The sequence below is a fragment of the Notechis scutatus genome, chromosome 4 (genome assembly GCF_049901735.1).
Source record: "Notechis scutatus isolate UNSWTSFEM ecotype Mainland chromosome 4, rNotScu1.2, whole genome shotgun sequence".
In the NCBI taxonomy this organism is placed as follows: domain Eukaryota; kingdom Metazoa; phylum Chordata; class Lepidosauria; order Squamata; family Elapidae; genus Notechis; species Notechis scutatus.
This window is the reverse complement of record NC_142012.1, coordinates 7,188,134-7,200,393: the sequence shown is the minus strand read 5'-3', so window position 1 is coordinate 7,200,393 and position 12,260 is coordinate 7,188,134. Positions and strand designations below refer to the sequence as shown.

The 12,260-nt window shown below is 53.4% G+C and overlaps 1 protein-coding gene across 1 annotated transcript in view; it reads left to right on the top strand.

The window, feature by feature from the left end:
• The window catches only part of EXOC6B (exocyst complex component 6B), a 237,274-nt gene that overhangs the window by 32,931 nt on the left and 192,083 nt on the right, over positions 1-12,260 (top strand). Inside the window, exons 2-6 of the mRNA XM_087965745.1 lie at positions 2,656-2,821; positions 3,253-3,300; positions 5,392-5,482; positions 5,575-5,620; positions 7,477-7,681. Of these exons, the coding sequence (XP_087821871.1) occupies positions 2,656-2,821; positions 3,253-3,300; positions 5,392-5,482; positions 5,575-5,620; positions 7,477-7,681 (556 nt within the window). The remainder of the gene's footprint in view (positions 1-2,655; positions 2,822-3,252; positions 3,301-5,391; positions 5,483-5,574; positions 5,621-7,476; positions 7,682-12,260) is intronic.

Below are 12,260 nucleotides of genomic sequence, written 5' to 3'. Positions count from 1 at the left end.
TTCTTCTTCTTCTTCTTCTTCTTCTTCTTCTTCTTCTTCTTCTTCTTCTTCTTCTTCTTCTTCTTCTTCTTCTTCTTCTTCTTCTTCTTCTTCTTCTTCTTCTTCTTCTTCTTCTTCTTCTTCTTCTTCTTCTTCTTCTTCTTCTTCTTCTTCTTCTTCTTCTTCTTCTTCTCCTCCTCCTCCTCCTCTCCTCCTCCTCCTCCCCTCCTCCTCCTTCTTCTTCACTCCTCCTCTTCCTCCTCCCCTCCTCTCCTTCTTCTCCTCCTCCTCCTCCTCTCCTCCTCCTCCTTCTTTCTCCTCCTCCTCCTCCTCCTCCTCCTCCTCCTCCTCCTCCTCCTCCTCCTCCTCCTCCTCCTCCTTCTCCTTCTTCTCCTCCTCCTCCTCCTCTTTCTCCTCCTCCTCCTCCTCCTCCTCTCCTCCTCCTCCTCCTCCTCCTCCTCCTCCTCCTCCTCCTCCTCCTCCTCCTCCTCCTCCTCCTCCTCCTCCTCCTTCTCTTTTCCTCCTCCTCCTCCTCCTCCTAATTTTAAAAAAGTACTTTATTAAAGTTCAAGCTATTAAAAAGTTTACAAAAAGCAAAATGTTAAAACGCTTTAGAAAAGTTTCTGTAATAGAAATTATATCAACATCTTTCAATATCATTTTCTTGGCAGTACACCAAGTACCATATGTACACTTAGAATTTGACATTTTTTTCCATATTAACTATATTAATTCACAGTTCTTAAATTAATGTTAATAAACAAAGTTATATCATCTTTATAGGTCACTAATTCAAGAGTATTTATAGACGTTTCTTCTTAATTCCAAGTTGCTTCTCTCCTGGATTAGTTCCAATGGCGCTATTGCCATTTTCCTAGTGTTAGTTTTGGGCCAATTTCATTACTGGGGTTATTGTGGTTTTTCCTTTTTTGTATGCGCCGTGAGAGATGCCTATGGAGATTCTCAACTGTTCTTAGCGTAGCATCTGGGTAGCCCAAACAAGCTTTCATTCCAGTGTATCAATTTAAGACGCCTTCTGATTAAGGCCAGTTTGTTGGAAACCTCTTGCGGAATTAGCCCAAGTAGCCGACTGGGTGGCCAGAGGGGCCCTGTCCATTTGGGCCCTTGTATTTGGCATTCGGCCTTTTAAAAGTTTATTGGGAGGCAATAAATAAGCACGGTTTAAAATCTCTCTGCCCCTGCCCCCTTGGGAGGGAAACAACGGAAGTCATTCTCGAATTAACAACGATTCATTTTGTGACCATTCTAAGCTACCACGGCACTGAAAGGAGTGACGTAGAACCATATTTCACCCTTAGGACCAATGCAGCATCCCCACTGGTCACGTGATCGAAGTTCAGAGGCTTGGCAACTGACTCGTGTTTACGTCCTTTGGCGTCCCTAAACACAAACAAAGCCCATGGCGTAGCCAGATTCACTTCCCAACCGTGTTACTGTAACTGATCAGCCGCAGTGGTTTCGTTTAACCACGGTGGCCAGAAAGACCGTAAAATGGGCTTATGAAACTCGCTGAACCCCTGTCTCGCATAGCCACCGAAATTTTGGGGCTCAATTGTGGTCATAAGTCGAGGACTGCCTGTCCTGTGGGCCTTGTATCCGGGGCGATGCTCCTGAAGAGAGAGGGGAAATGGCACGGCGAGGGCCTGCTTTTTGAGGCTGGCAGTGCAAAAGAGGCCTTTCTTAAAACGCTGTGCCACCTGCCGTGCCGAAATGTCTCTAGACTAACCCCAACTGATGGGCCGTCTCCTTGGCTCTCGGCTCCTCTTCTAGCCGCTGTCGGCTCAGGGATAAAGGGGAAACCGAGTCGCTCGCATTTGCGGAATAAACTAAGCGACAAAGTCACAGTCCTACAGTCACAAGTGGGAGGGGATGGATCAGGAGTGATGAGAAGATTAATAGTAATAGTAGTGCAGACTTTGTAAATAGTTGGACAGTGTTGAGGGAATTTTTTGTTTAGCAGAGTGATGGCATTCAGGAAAAAACTCTCCTTGTGTCTAGTTGTTTTGGTGTGCAGTGTCCTATAGCGTCGTTCTGAGGGTAGGAATTGAAACAGTTTATGTCCAGGATGTGAGGGGTCTGTAAATATTTTCACAGCCCTCTTTTTGACTCGTGCAGTATGGAAGGCAGGTTGGTAGCCATTGTTTTTTCTGCAGTCCTAATCATCCTCTGAAGTCTATGACTGTCTTGTTGGGTTGCAGAACCAAACCAGACATCCTGCTTGGACATCCCCCCCGCTGCCCAAAATTGCAGACAAGTCTGTTGCCTCTGAAGAGCATGGCTGGCTGAGGAATTCTGGGAGTTGAAGTCCACAGGTTTTAAAGTTGCCACATTTGGAGGCCCCCAGGGTTAGTTCAATCAATCCATTAGAATAGAGCTGGAAGGGGCCGTGGAGGTCTTCTAGTCCAGCCCCCTGCTCAAGCAGGAGACCCAATATCATTTCAGATAAGTGACTGTCCAGTTTCTTCTTCCAGTGATGAAGCAGCCACAACTTCTGGAAGAAAAGCGGTTCCACCGGTTAATTGTCCTTACTGTTAGGAAGTTTCTTCTGAATTCCAAGTTGCTTCTCTCCTCGATTAGTTCCAATGTTTATGATTCTGTGAGAGAGCAGGTGAATTCAGGGTTTAAAGCTACGTTAACACATCCCTCTTTATCCAGGTCTGTCTATGACGGTTCAGAACATGGACGCTTCATGGAGAAGCTGGATGCTCGCATCCGAAACCACGACCGGGAAATCGAGAAGATGTGCAACTTCCACTACCAGGGCTTTGTGGACTCCATCACGGAGTTCCTGAAGGTCCGGGCAGAGGCCCAGAAGCTCAAGGTAAGGGATTGGTGGGGGGCGTGTCAGCCAGAGGCGGGTGCAAGTGGCACGGGGCGCCTTGGAGGTCCCATGAGCCCCAAATTAGTCACCGGGGGAAGGCAGACGAGGGACCGGAAGTGCAACTCTGCAGTGGTTGCAGCAGCCGAAAGCCCGAGGTGGGAAGGTTTCTGAGGGCCACCCTCCACTTTAGCCTTGGTGGTGCTGAGAAGATGGCCGAGCAGCCCTTGAAGTGGCTCGGGAATTCTGGGAGTTGAAGTCCACAAGTCCTAAAGGGGCCACCGTTGCCCACCTCTGATCTATATATCTATCATCCATCCATCCATCCATCCATCCATCCAATTTGCGTGCCCAGCAGCTCAGGGGGACTGGTGGGGGGGGGGAAGGTTCGCTTCATGGGCTCAAACCAACAAAGCCACGGCTTTCTTTTACAGAATCAAGTCACGGATACGAATCGGAAGCTGCAGCTGGAAAGCAAGCAAGTAAGGAGGCCTCGGCTCCTCTCTTCGAAGCCTTTGCGGCAATTTTATTTACAGGCGGTTCTCGGCTGATTACGACGGCAGCCGGGCCCAGAATTTCTGTCACAGTACGAAGCGGTGGCCTGGCCACCCTTGCTGCCCTGCGCCTGCCACCGTTGGTTGCCATTTGCTCTTTTCCCCTCCTACAGGAGGGCCCACTCGGCCTTCCTGCAGTTTGCCGGGCCTGCTCCCGAGGCTGTTCACGCCGCTCCTCCTCCACACGGGAGGACCACTGGCCTTCCCTTCTCACCATGCTTAGAGGGACCCTGTGTGTGTGTGTGTGTGTGTGTGTAGGTTTTCCAAAGCTTCGTGAGCACAAGGCGTGCGGTGTGGGGAATGGTACAAAGGGTGTTGGGAAGAAGGCCCGCGGGCGGAAGGAACCAGGACCAGCGGGTGCCTCAGCAGCAGCGAGAGGAAAATGCCAGCTGGGCTCAGCAGGGCCACAGGTGCTGGGCAGGATTGCTGTAATGTGGGACAACCGATTCCCTAGTGGAGCCTTCAGGCGGTATTTCTGAGTGGGAAGAGTGGCGTCAGGGCTGCTTGAAGGGCTCTGAGCTCCCAGCCATTGCTGAGTGCCACGGGGTGGAGCTCCCAAAAGGACAGGCTGGCGGGGGGTGGAGGGAGACGGGGAGAGGAGAGTTGAAGGGCCCCTGCCATCCACCGAATTTTGAACCATGTGACTGTAGGGGCCACTGCAAAATGACAGCAGTTTTGGGCCATTGAGCCTCTTAGTTCAACGTAATTTCAAGCCGTGGCTGAGTGAGTGGCCAGAAGCGAAGGACCGTCTGTGTTTTATTCCACGACTTGAACAGCTGACAGATCAAATCTATTTTTCTGGCTTGGGCATGGATGTGTGTCCTTGCTGGGATCTGCTTCCCCCCCTGAAAGGTGTTGCAAACTCCTGCTCTTACCTCAGTCCCCATCCCTCCGTTTCTAACCTCAGAGGCTTTTCTGCTCCTCCTTCAAAGGGCTCTTGGGGTGCCTCTCTTTGGCCTCAAAATCCAAACATTCCCTCAGCCTCAGCTCGGCCCTCAGGTCCTCCTTCCCTCAGTCCTGAAATGGAGCTGCCTTGGAGGAAGGTTTGCAATGTTCTCGGCAGCGCTTTAGCCTTTTGTTCTTCGCAAAGCTGCGCACCCGTTTTGGCACAGCTGGGTATACAGAGGAAAAGGGTGAACGTGGAGCCTAGAATCAGAGGGCTGGAAGCAGGGGTGCGCTGCCGGGGGCTCGCAGGCCCTAGCTAAGACTCTGTGGGGCTCAGAGAGCCTCCAATAACACCAGAAAGACAAGCAGCAAGGGAAAGCTCTTAATAGGCTCAATTGAACTCCTGGGCATGCAGCCAAGAGCATTTCACACCTCGTCAAATTGTTGCAAGCTAGATAAACAATCCACTCAGCGCTTGTGAGGGAGAGCCATGGAGAAAAATCAGATAACATAGCCACTCGCCTTCGAGGGGATTTATTCCCAAATAACAAGAATCACATAACTGTACCAGAAATTCCAAGATCCCTCTCACAGTCACTGCTATTAATCCTGGTTTCACCCAGTCTTTTATTTAAGTATTAAATGCGCGAAATAATAAACAACTTTTTGGTATATATCTTTTTTTTTTTTTAGGTAATTAGGGCAAAGAAGCGACGTCGAGTTGGCCACACCCCACCCAGTCACATGACCACCTAGCCACACCCACCCGATGACATGACCACCCAGCCACGCCCACCCAGCCAGTCATTAGGGCAGAGAGCCCTTTGCTAAAAAATTTGAAGCCCGCCCCTATCTGGCCCAGAAATGCTCAAGGGAGCGCATCGATCAGGCCCTTCCAGTCTCTCCTTAGCTCGCTCCTGCCCCCTTGAATGCTTTCTGTCCAGCAGCCCACATGACCCCTAAGCAGCTGAGCCCTGGCCCATCTGGCTCCTTGCCCCTTTGGCCTGCCTGGGCACCTGGCGGAGTTGGCTGTGCCCGCAGGTGGTCCCTGCGCTCGCCTTGGGTTCTCTGACCAGCATCTCTGAGCCGAGGCTGCCCCCGCGATGATGAAGCCCCCTCTCGTCTCTCTTGCAGCTGGTGGGCGCCATGGAAGAGCTGAGGCAGTGCCGGCTGCAGCAGTGGAACATCTCCGCCACGGTGGATAAACTCAGCCAGTGCCTTCCCGGTGAGAGACCTGCAGAGGAGGATGGAGGAGGCGCCTGGCGATGCCCTTCCCTTCCTGACCTCTCTCGTTTGTTTTCCGTTTCTTCCTGCTAGTTCTGGAGATGGAGAGCAAGTTAAGGGAGCAGATGAAGTCCAAAAGGTAGGCGTTCCTGGGCAGCTCTGGGTTTCAGCCAGGCTCCAGGGAAGGTTCTGGAGGCTGGGCTTGATTAACATGATGGCCCAGTGGCTAGAATGCGGCATTGCGGGGCTAACTCACTGCCCACTGCCAGGAGTTGGATCCTGACCAGCTCACGGTTGACTCAGCCTTCCTTCCTTCCTTCCTTCCGGGGTTGGTTAAATAAGGACCCAGGTTGTTTGGGGGCAAGTGGCTGACTCTGTAAACCGCCTTAGAAAGGGCTGTGGAGCACTGTGAAGCGGGATATAAGTCTTAAGTCCACTGCATTCGGGGCTCCCTGGGCTCCCCAGCCATCACTGGCATTCGTTTCAGTGGGTGCTCTCTCCCCCTCTCTCTCCCTCTTTCCATCTCCCACCCTCTCTCTTTCCCTCCCTCTTCCTCCCTCTTTCCCTCCGTCTTCCTCCCCCTGTCCCTCCCTCCCTCTCCCTCTCTTCCTCCCTCTCTCTCCCTCTTTCCCTCCATCTCCCACCCTCTCTCTTTCCCTCCCTCTTCCTCCCCCTCTCCCTCCCCCTCTCCCTCCCTCTCCCTCCTTCCCTCTCTCCTCCCTCTCCCTCCCTCTCCTTCCCTCCCTCTTCCTGTCTCCCGCTCCCTGTCTCCCTCCCCCTCTCCCTACCTCTCCCTCCTTCCCTCTCCTTTCCCTCTCTCCCTCCCTCCTTTTCCCTCCCTTTCCCTCTCTCTCCTCTCCCTCCCTCCCTTCCTCTTTCCTCCCTCTCCCTCCTTCCCTCTCTTCCTCCCTCCCTCCCTCCCTCCCTCTCCCTCCCTCCCTCCTGTCTCCTCTGTCTCCTCCCTCTCTCCCTACCTCTCCCTCCTTCCCTCTCCCTCTCCCTTTCCCCTCTCTCTCTCTCTCTCTCTCTCTCTCCCTCCCCCTCCTCTCCCTCCCTCTCTCTCCCTCCTTTTCCCTCCCTTTCCCTTTCCTTTCCTTTCCCTCTCTCTCCTCACCCTCTCTCCCTCCTTCTCTCTCTCACATGACTTACCTGCCCTTTTCTGGGCATCCATCCCTTGTTCTCCCTTTTGAGAGTCTTCCTAGATTGCAGCTTTCATTGCTCTCTATTTTTGCACTCATTTTTACCTTTGTGATCCGTCGGAGAAATGCAGCGATTTCTCTTTTTCTCCGTCATATTTCCTCCTTTCTCCCCACCTCCCGTTCTTTTTTGCGTGGCTTGATTCCAAGGAGTAGCCACCCTTTAGTACGCAAGCGGGGTGGGGGGAACACTCCTTCATACAGATAGTCCTTGACTTACAACAGTTCGTTTAGTGATCTTTCGAAGTTACAACGGCACTGGAAAAAAGTGACTTACGACCGTTTTTCACACTTAATGACCGTTGCAGCATCCCTGTGGTCCCATGATCAGAATTCAGGTGCTTGGCAACCGGTTCATATTTACGACGGTCGCAGGGAAGGTTTAGGCGATCCCCTTTTTGAGACCTCCTGACTAGCAAGGCCTACGGGGGAAGCCGGATTGACTCCACGACTCTGTTACTAACTGAACCGCCGCGGCTGTTGACTTAACCCCTGTGGCAAGAAAGGTCGTAAAACGGGGGGAAGCTCGCTTAAGAACAGAAAGGTTGGGCTCAGTTGCGGTCATAAGTCCAGGACTGCCTGCATGCGGTTTGACGTCGTCTTACCCCAGGCAGGATAAGTAGGGCTGGTAAGATCCGCTTCCCCTTCTCTCAAGAGTGATTTAATTCCGTGAGACGAAACAAACTCCACCCAAGGACCCCGGTCTCCGGAGGTCCCCCTGAGAGGTGGCGGGCGGAGCAAGTCACCTGAGCAAGGCCGCCTTCCTTCCTTCCTTCCTTCCTTCCTTCCTTCCTTCCAGGCATTACCCCGCCCTGAAGACCTTGGAGCACCTGGAGCGCATCTGCCTGCCCCAAGTCAACCACTACCGCTTCTGCAAGGTCATGGAGGAGAACATTCCAAGGCTGCGCGAGGAAATCAAGGACGTCTCCATGTCTGACCTCAAAGACTTCCTGGAGAGCATCCGCAAACACTCGGACAAGATTGGGGAGACGGCAATGAAGCAGGTGAGCCACTAGGCGGGGGGGGGATGAGAGACCGGAGGCCCCCTGCACTCCAAACTCTCTGCCCTTGCGCTGGGCGGGATTGTCCGCCTCGTCCTAGGCCGTCTTTTCCCCCGTGCAGCCGCAGGCCCCGGGAGCTCCCCCCTTCTCGATCTCTGGCAGCCTGTCTTTAAGCGTCAGCTGCTGAGGACGTCAGGGAGAGGACCTTGCCTGCCTGACCCGTGTCTTGGACCTTGGACCAGATGGCCTCAGGGCTCCCCCTCTGAGGGCTGGGAGGACACCCTTGTAGCCTCCAATGCTGGGAAACGCAGGCAGGGCTGGCCGGGTCTGGGTTTCCGTTTTCTGGCTTCGGAGCATGATTGGTTTATTTTATTTATAAGATTTATCGGCTGCCCAGCTTACCTCAAGGTAACTCTGGCCAGCTTGCAATCCTAAATGATAAAAACCACACGGACATGAAAGTGGAGCAGCTTTTCATTGCTGACTCCTTATCACGACGGGCCCCTGTCTCAGGATGCTGCCGGGCGAAACTTTTCCTTTGCTGCTGGCGGCAGGGGCATAGCACACCGCACAGAACGGCCCACTTGGGGTAGTAGTTTTTCATTATGAGCACACCTACTCGTCGCTTGATTCTCGTTCCCGGTAAACACCGTTACATAACGAACAGAAAAGGCGCCAGAGGCAGTAAGCCGAGGAATGAGATAAGAAAAAAAGGAGAGAATTAGGGACATTGCTCACCGTGGCCCTCCGTGCCCTCCTAATCGTGCGGTCCATTGAGGCGTCTTTCGTACCCTTGCTCTGCTTTGCGCCGTCGGCCTTCTCTTCCGTATTTCTCTGGAAATGGGTCGATTGCATAACCAGGTTTAGTACCTAGGCTGACTCTGGCCTCGGCCTTTAGAAGATAACCAGCTTAAGTTGCCATGAGCGGAGTGGAATTTCGATGACAGCCGAGAGACAAGAGCCTGCGCAGCTCTCGAAAAGTTGTCGGTGTGACATTTTGCCTTCCTGTGCTGCTTACCCCTCAGTTGTGGGTGGGTGGGGAAGTGTCCTTCGTTGGCTTTGCCTGGGGAGAGGAAAGAAAAATTGGATTGCTCGGTGCGAGGGGAGATGCTCTGGGCTCAGGGCAGAAAAGTTGGTCCTGTCCGCACCCAGCATGCCAGCTGTCAGAGAATAGAATAGAATTCTTTTATTGGCCAAGTGCGATTGGATATACAAGGCTCATAGAAGGCTGAGAAGGGCCAGACGCAGGGGTGGGATTCAAATTTTTTAACAACCAGTTCTGTGGGCGTGGCTTAGTTGGTGGGCATGGCTTGGTGGTCATGTGACTGGCTGGACGTGGCCAACTCAACATCACTCACATCGAGGCATGAATGTCCTCGCCTGGCCTCTCATGACTGTGGGGATGCTGCAACAGTTGTAAGTGTGAAAAACGGTCATAAGCCACTTTTTTCAGTGCTATTGTAACTTTGAATGGTCATTCCACACAAGCAAAGTACCAGCAAAGGAGGGGGAAAAAACTCCAGAGATGTTCCAGAGACAGGAAGTCTAGTCTTGCCAAGAATGTAATAAGGGTTAACGGAGAGGCAGTTTCTGTAAGCAACACCAGAATGTTTCCTTCCTGCCTTCCTTACAGGATTAGGCCAGTAATTTCTTCTAACAACTGGTTCTCTGAACTGCTTACAAATGTTAACAACCGGTTCTAGTGAATAGGCCAGACGTGGTCAGTTAAAGACTGGGGTGGTGGTGGGGGTGGAGAAAGGATGGTGGTCTTAAACTGCAGGGAGGGGACTCGGCTGCTTTGAATGGCTTCGCTCTTTAGGAAATGAAGATGCTTCTATTACACGGCCCTCTCTTGGCAGCTACAGCCACGTTCGCTAGACCAGGGCTCCCCAACCCCTGGGGCATGGCCCATTCGGAAGCGGTTCGTGTAAGTGGTGGGAGAGGGGGCGCCGTTCGCACAATTGGAGCTTCCCGTGTGTGCATGAGTGCCCACTACTCATGCCAACAGAGCTGCGTGCGTGGGCGCCTTCTGCTCACACGGAACCATTTCCTCTCATACCGGCCCCTCCTTGCCGGTCTGCAAAGCTGGAAAGGTCGCCCCCGTGCTAGAGCGCGAATATATGAATGTGGGTCAGGAGGAGGGGAAGGGAAGAATACTTGGGGACTGGGGGGGGTTGTGGGGAGGCCATCACAGCCCAGGAGGAAACCCAGGGGTGGGATCCAGCCAGCATAGCAACTGGTTTGGGGAGTGCGCATGTGCGCGTTACTGGCTCCGGCAAGCATTTTACCTTCTCCAGCTGACGAGCGGCTGTCAGCTGTGCCACACAAAGCCAACTGGGGAGGAAAACACAGCCGCTAAAGGACAGCCTATAGCCCGGGCTGGCAGGTGGGCCAAACAGCAGACCAGAACCTCGTCCCGGCAAACTGGTTTGGTGTCAGCTGCTCTTCGGAGCTACCGGTTCTAGAGAACCGGACCGAACCGGTAGGATCACAACTCCTTTTTGCAGAGCCAAAGAAGGCGCCCAGTGGGAACGGGCACGAGAGGGTGGAGTTGCCGCCCCTTCCTGGCCTTTGAGGCGCTGGGTCTATGTGTGCACATGGGGAGGCGTGTGTGTGTGTGTGTGTTTCCTGGAAAGAGCCCCCCTCCCTACCTTTATAAGTGGGCTGCGTTCAGCCCCACCGAGGGTGAAGGTCCCTAGCAGAGGGAGAGGGCAGTTACACCAGGGGGCAGTGCGCCTAGTAAGAAGTGGCGGCCTCCTCCTGCCTCTGGGGGGCCGTCCCCCACCCCCTTTGTCATCAGATGAAGGAACCCCACTGGTTCTCCCTGTCAGCCTTGGTGGTCCTTAAGCTCCCTCTAAACCAATAAAGCAAAGGAGGGGGCTTTGGACGCTTGGTGTTTAAAACCGGCTTCATGAAAACCATCCAGATCTACCTGATGTGAGCAGTTAAGAAGCTTTGGGTTGTTTACAGAAACGCTGGGCTGTTGGCAAAGCCAGAGACCTGTTATTTCTGGGAAAGTTTCTGCAGTCCTGGCCTCCTGGAAAGCGCTCCCGGCTTTCGCTTGCCTGCTGGTGCCTGGCGGACGGGGAGCGTGGAGCATCTGTCTGTCTCTCTCTCTCTCTTCGCAGCAAAGGCAGCCCATGTCCAGCTCAGGCTATTGGCCCATCACCTCCGTCCTTGCCTTCTGGGGTCTCCCACTAGCCATTTGGACCCCTGAGGAATTGGCTGAACAAGCCTCTAAACACCCATGGCAGTCAGGAGGCCGCCTTCTATCCTGGTCTGGAGCAGCCCAAGTGAAGGGAGCGCCTGAGTGCCGTTCTTTGGCTTGCTGTTGGAGCAGTGCAGCATGGGCCAAGATTCCTTTCCTTCCTTCCTTCCTTCCTTCCTTCCTTCCTTCCTTCCTTCCTTCCTTCCTTCCTTCCTTCCTTCCTTCCTTCCTTCCTTCCTTCCTTCCTTCCTTCTTCTTCCTTCCTTCCTTCCTTCCTTCCCTCCTTTTCTTCCTCCTCCCTTCCTCCTCCTTCCTTCCTTCCCCTTCCATCCTTCCCTCCTTTTCTTCCTCCCCTCCCTCCCTCCCTCCCCTTCCTCCCTCCCTTCCCTTTCCTTCCCTTCCCTTCCCCTTTCCTTCCTTCCCTCCTTTTCTTCCTTCCCTTCCTTCCTTCCTTCCTTCCTTCCTTCCCTTCCTCCCTTCTTCCTTCCTTTTCCTTCCTTCCTTCCTTCCTTCCTTCCTTCCTTCCCCTTCCTTCCTTCCTTCCTTCCTTCCTTCCTTCCTTCCTTCCTTCCTTCCTTCCTTCCTTCCTTCCTTCCTTCCTTCCTTCCTTCCTTCCTTCTCTTCCCTTCCCTTCCCTTCCCCCAAACCCCTGCGAACCTCCAGCAGCCCAGCCCAGCCCGGGACTGAGAATGCCAGGTTAAAGCTTGGCAGGACCCTCTACCTCCCTCCGTGGTTGACTCTGTTGCTCTGCTACTTTGGGCTGGTCTTTGCAAATCTCGTGTGTGTGCGCGCGTGTGTGTGTGTGTGTGTGTGTGTGTGTGTGTGTGTGTGTGTGTGATTGCCTGCAAGTTACACTGCCCAGGCCAGGGGTCCCATTTCCCCACCTCTCTGTCAATCAGTCGCTTGCAGTCAGCTGCATGGCATTTGCCCGGAGTCTGGGAAATGGGGCCTGTTGAATTATTACCCCTCGGTTAGCTTTGATGGCTGAACTGGGCAGGCTCTTGCTCCCCTCTTCACTCTGTTCATCCCCAACTGCTTTGGGCCAAGAGTTTTCAAGGGCCTTTACTTTTTAGCGCTCTTATCTATGTTGGGGTGGGTGGGGGTGGGGGAGTGGGGGGAAATGGAAATCTTGCTTGATCTGGGCAAGGGGGGTGGAAAGGAGAGTGATAATGTGCAGGCCTTCCACAAGAATTTGGAAGAGGGTGAGGAGAACGAAAGTTTTTCTGTTCTGGGTGGAACTTTTCCTGCAGAAACGCTCCACGGCTGCCCTCCTTGTGATGGGGACCCCCGTTCCTGCTGTTGGCACGAGTCGAAGGCTGATAGAAGGTTAGGCGGCCTTTGCTGACTCTCTATCGCAGGGGTCTCCAAACTTGG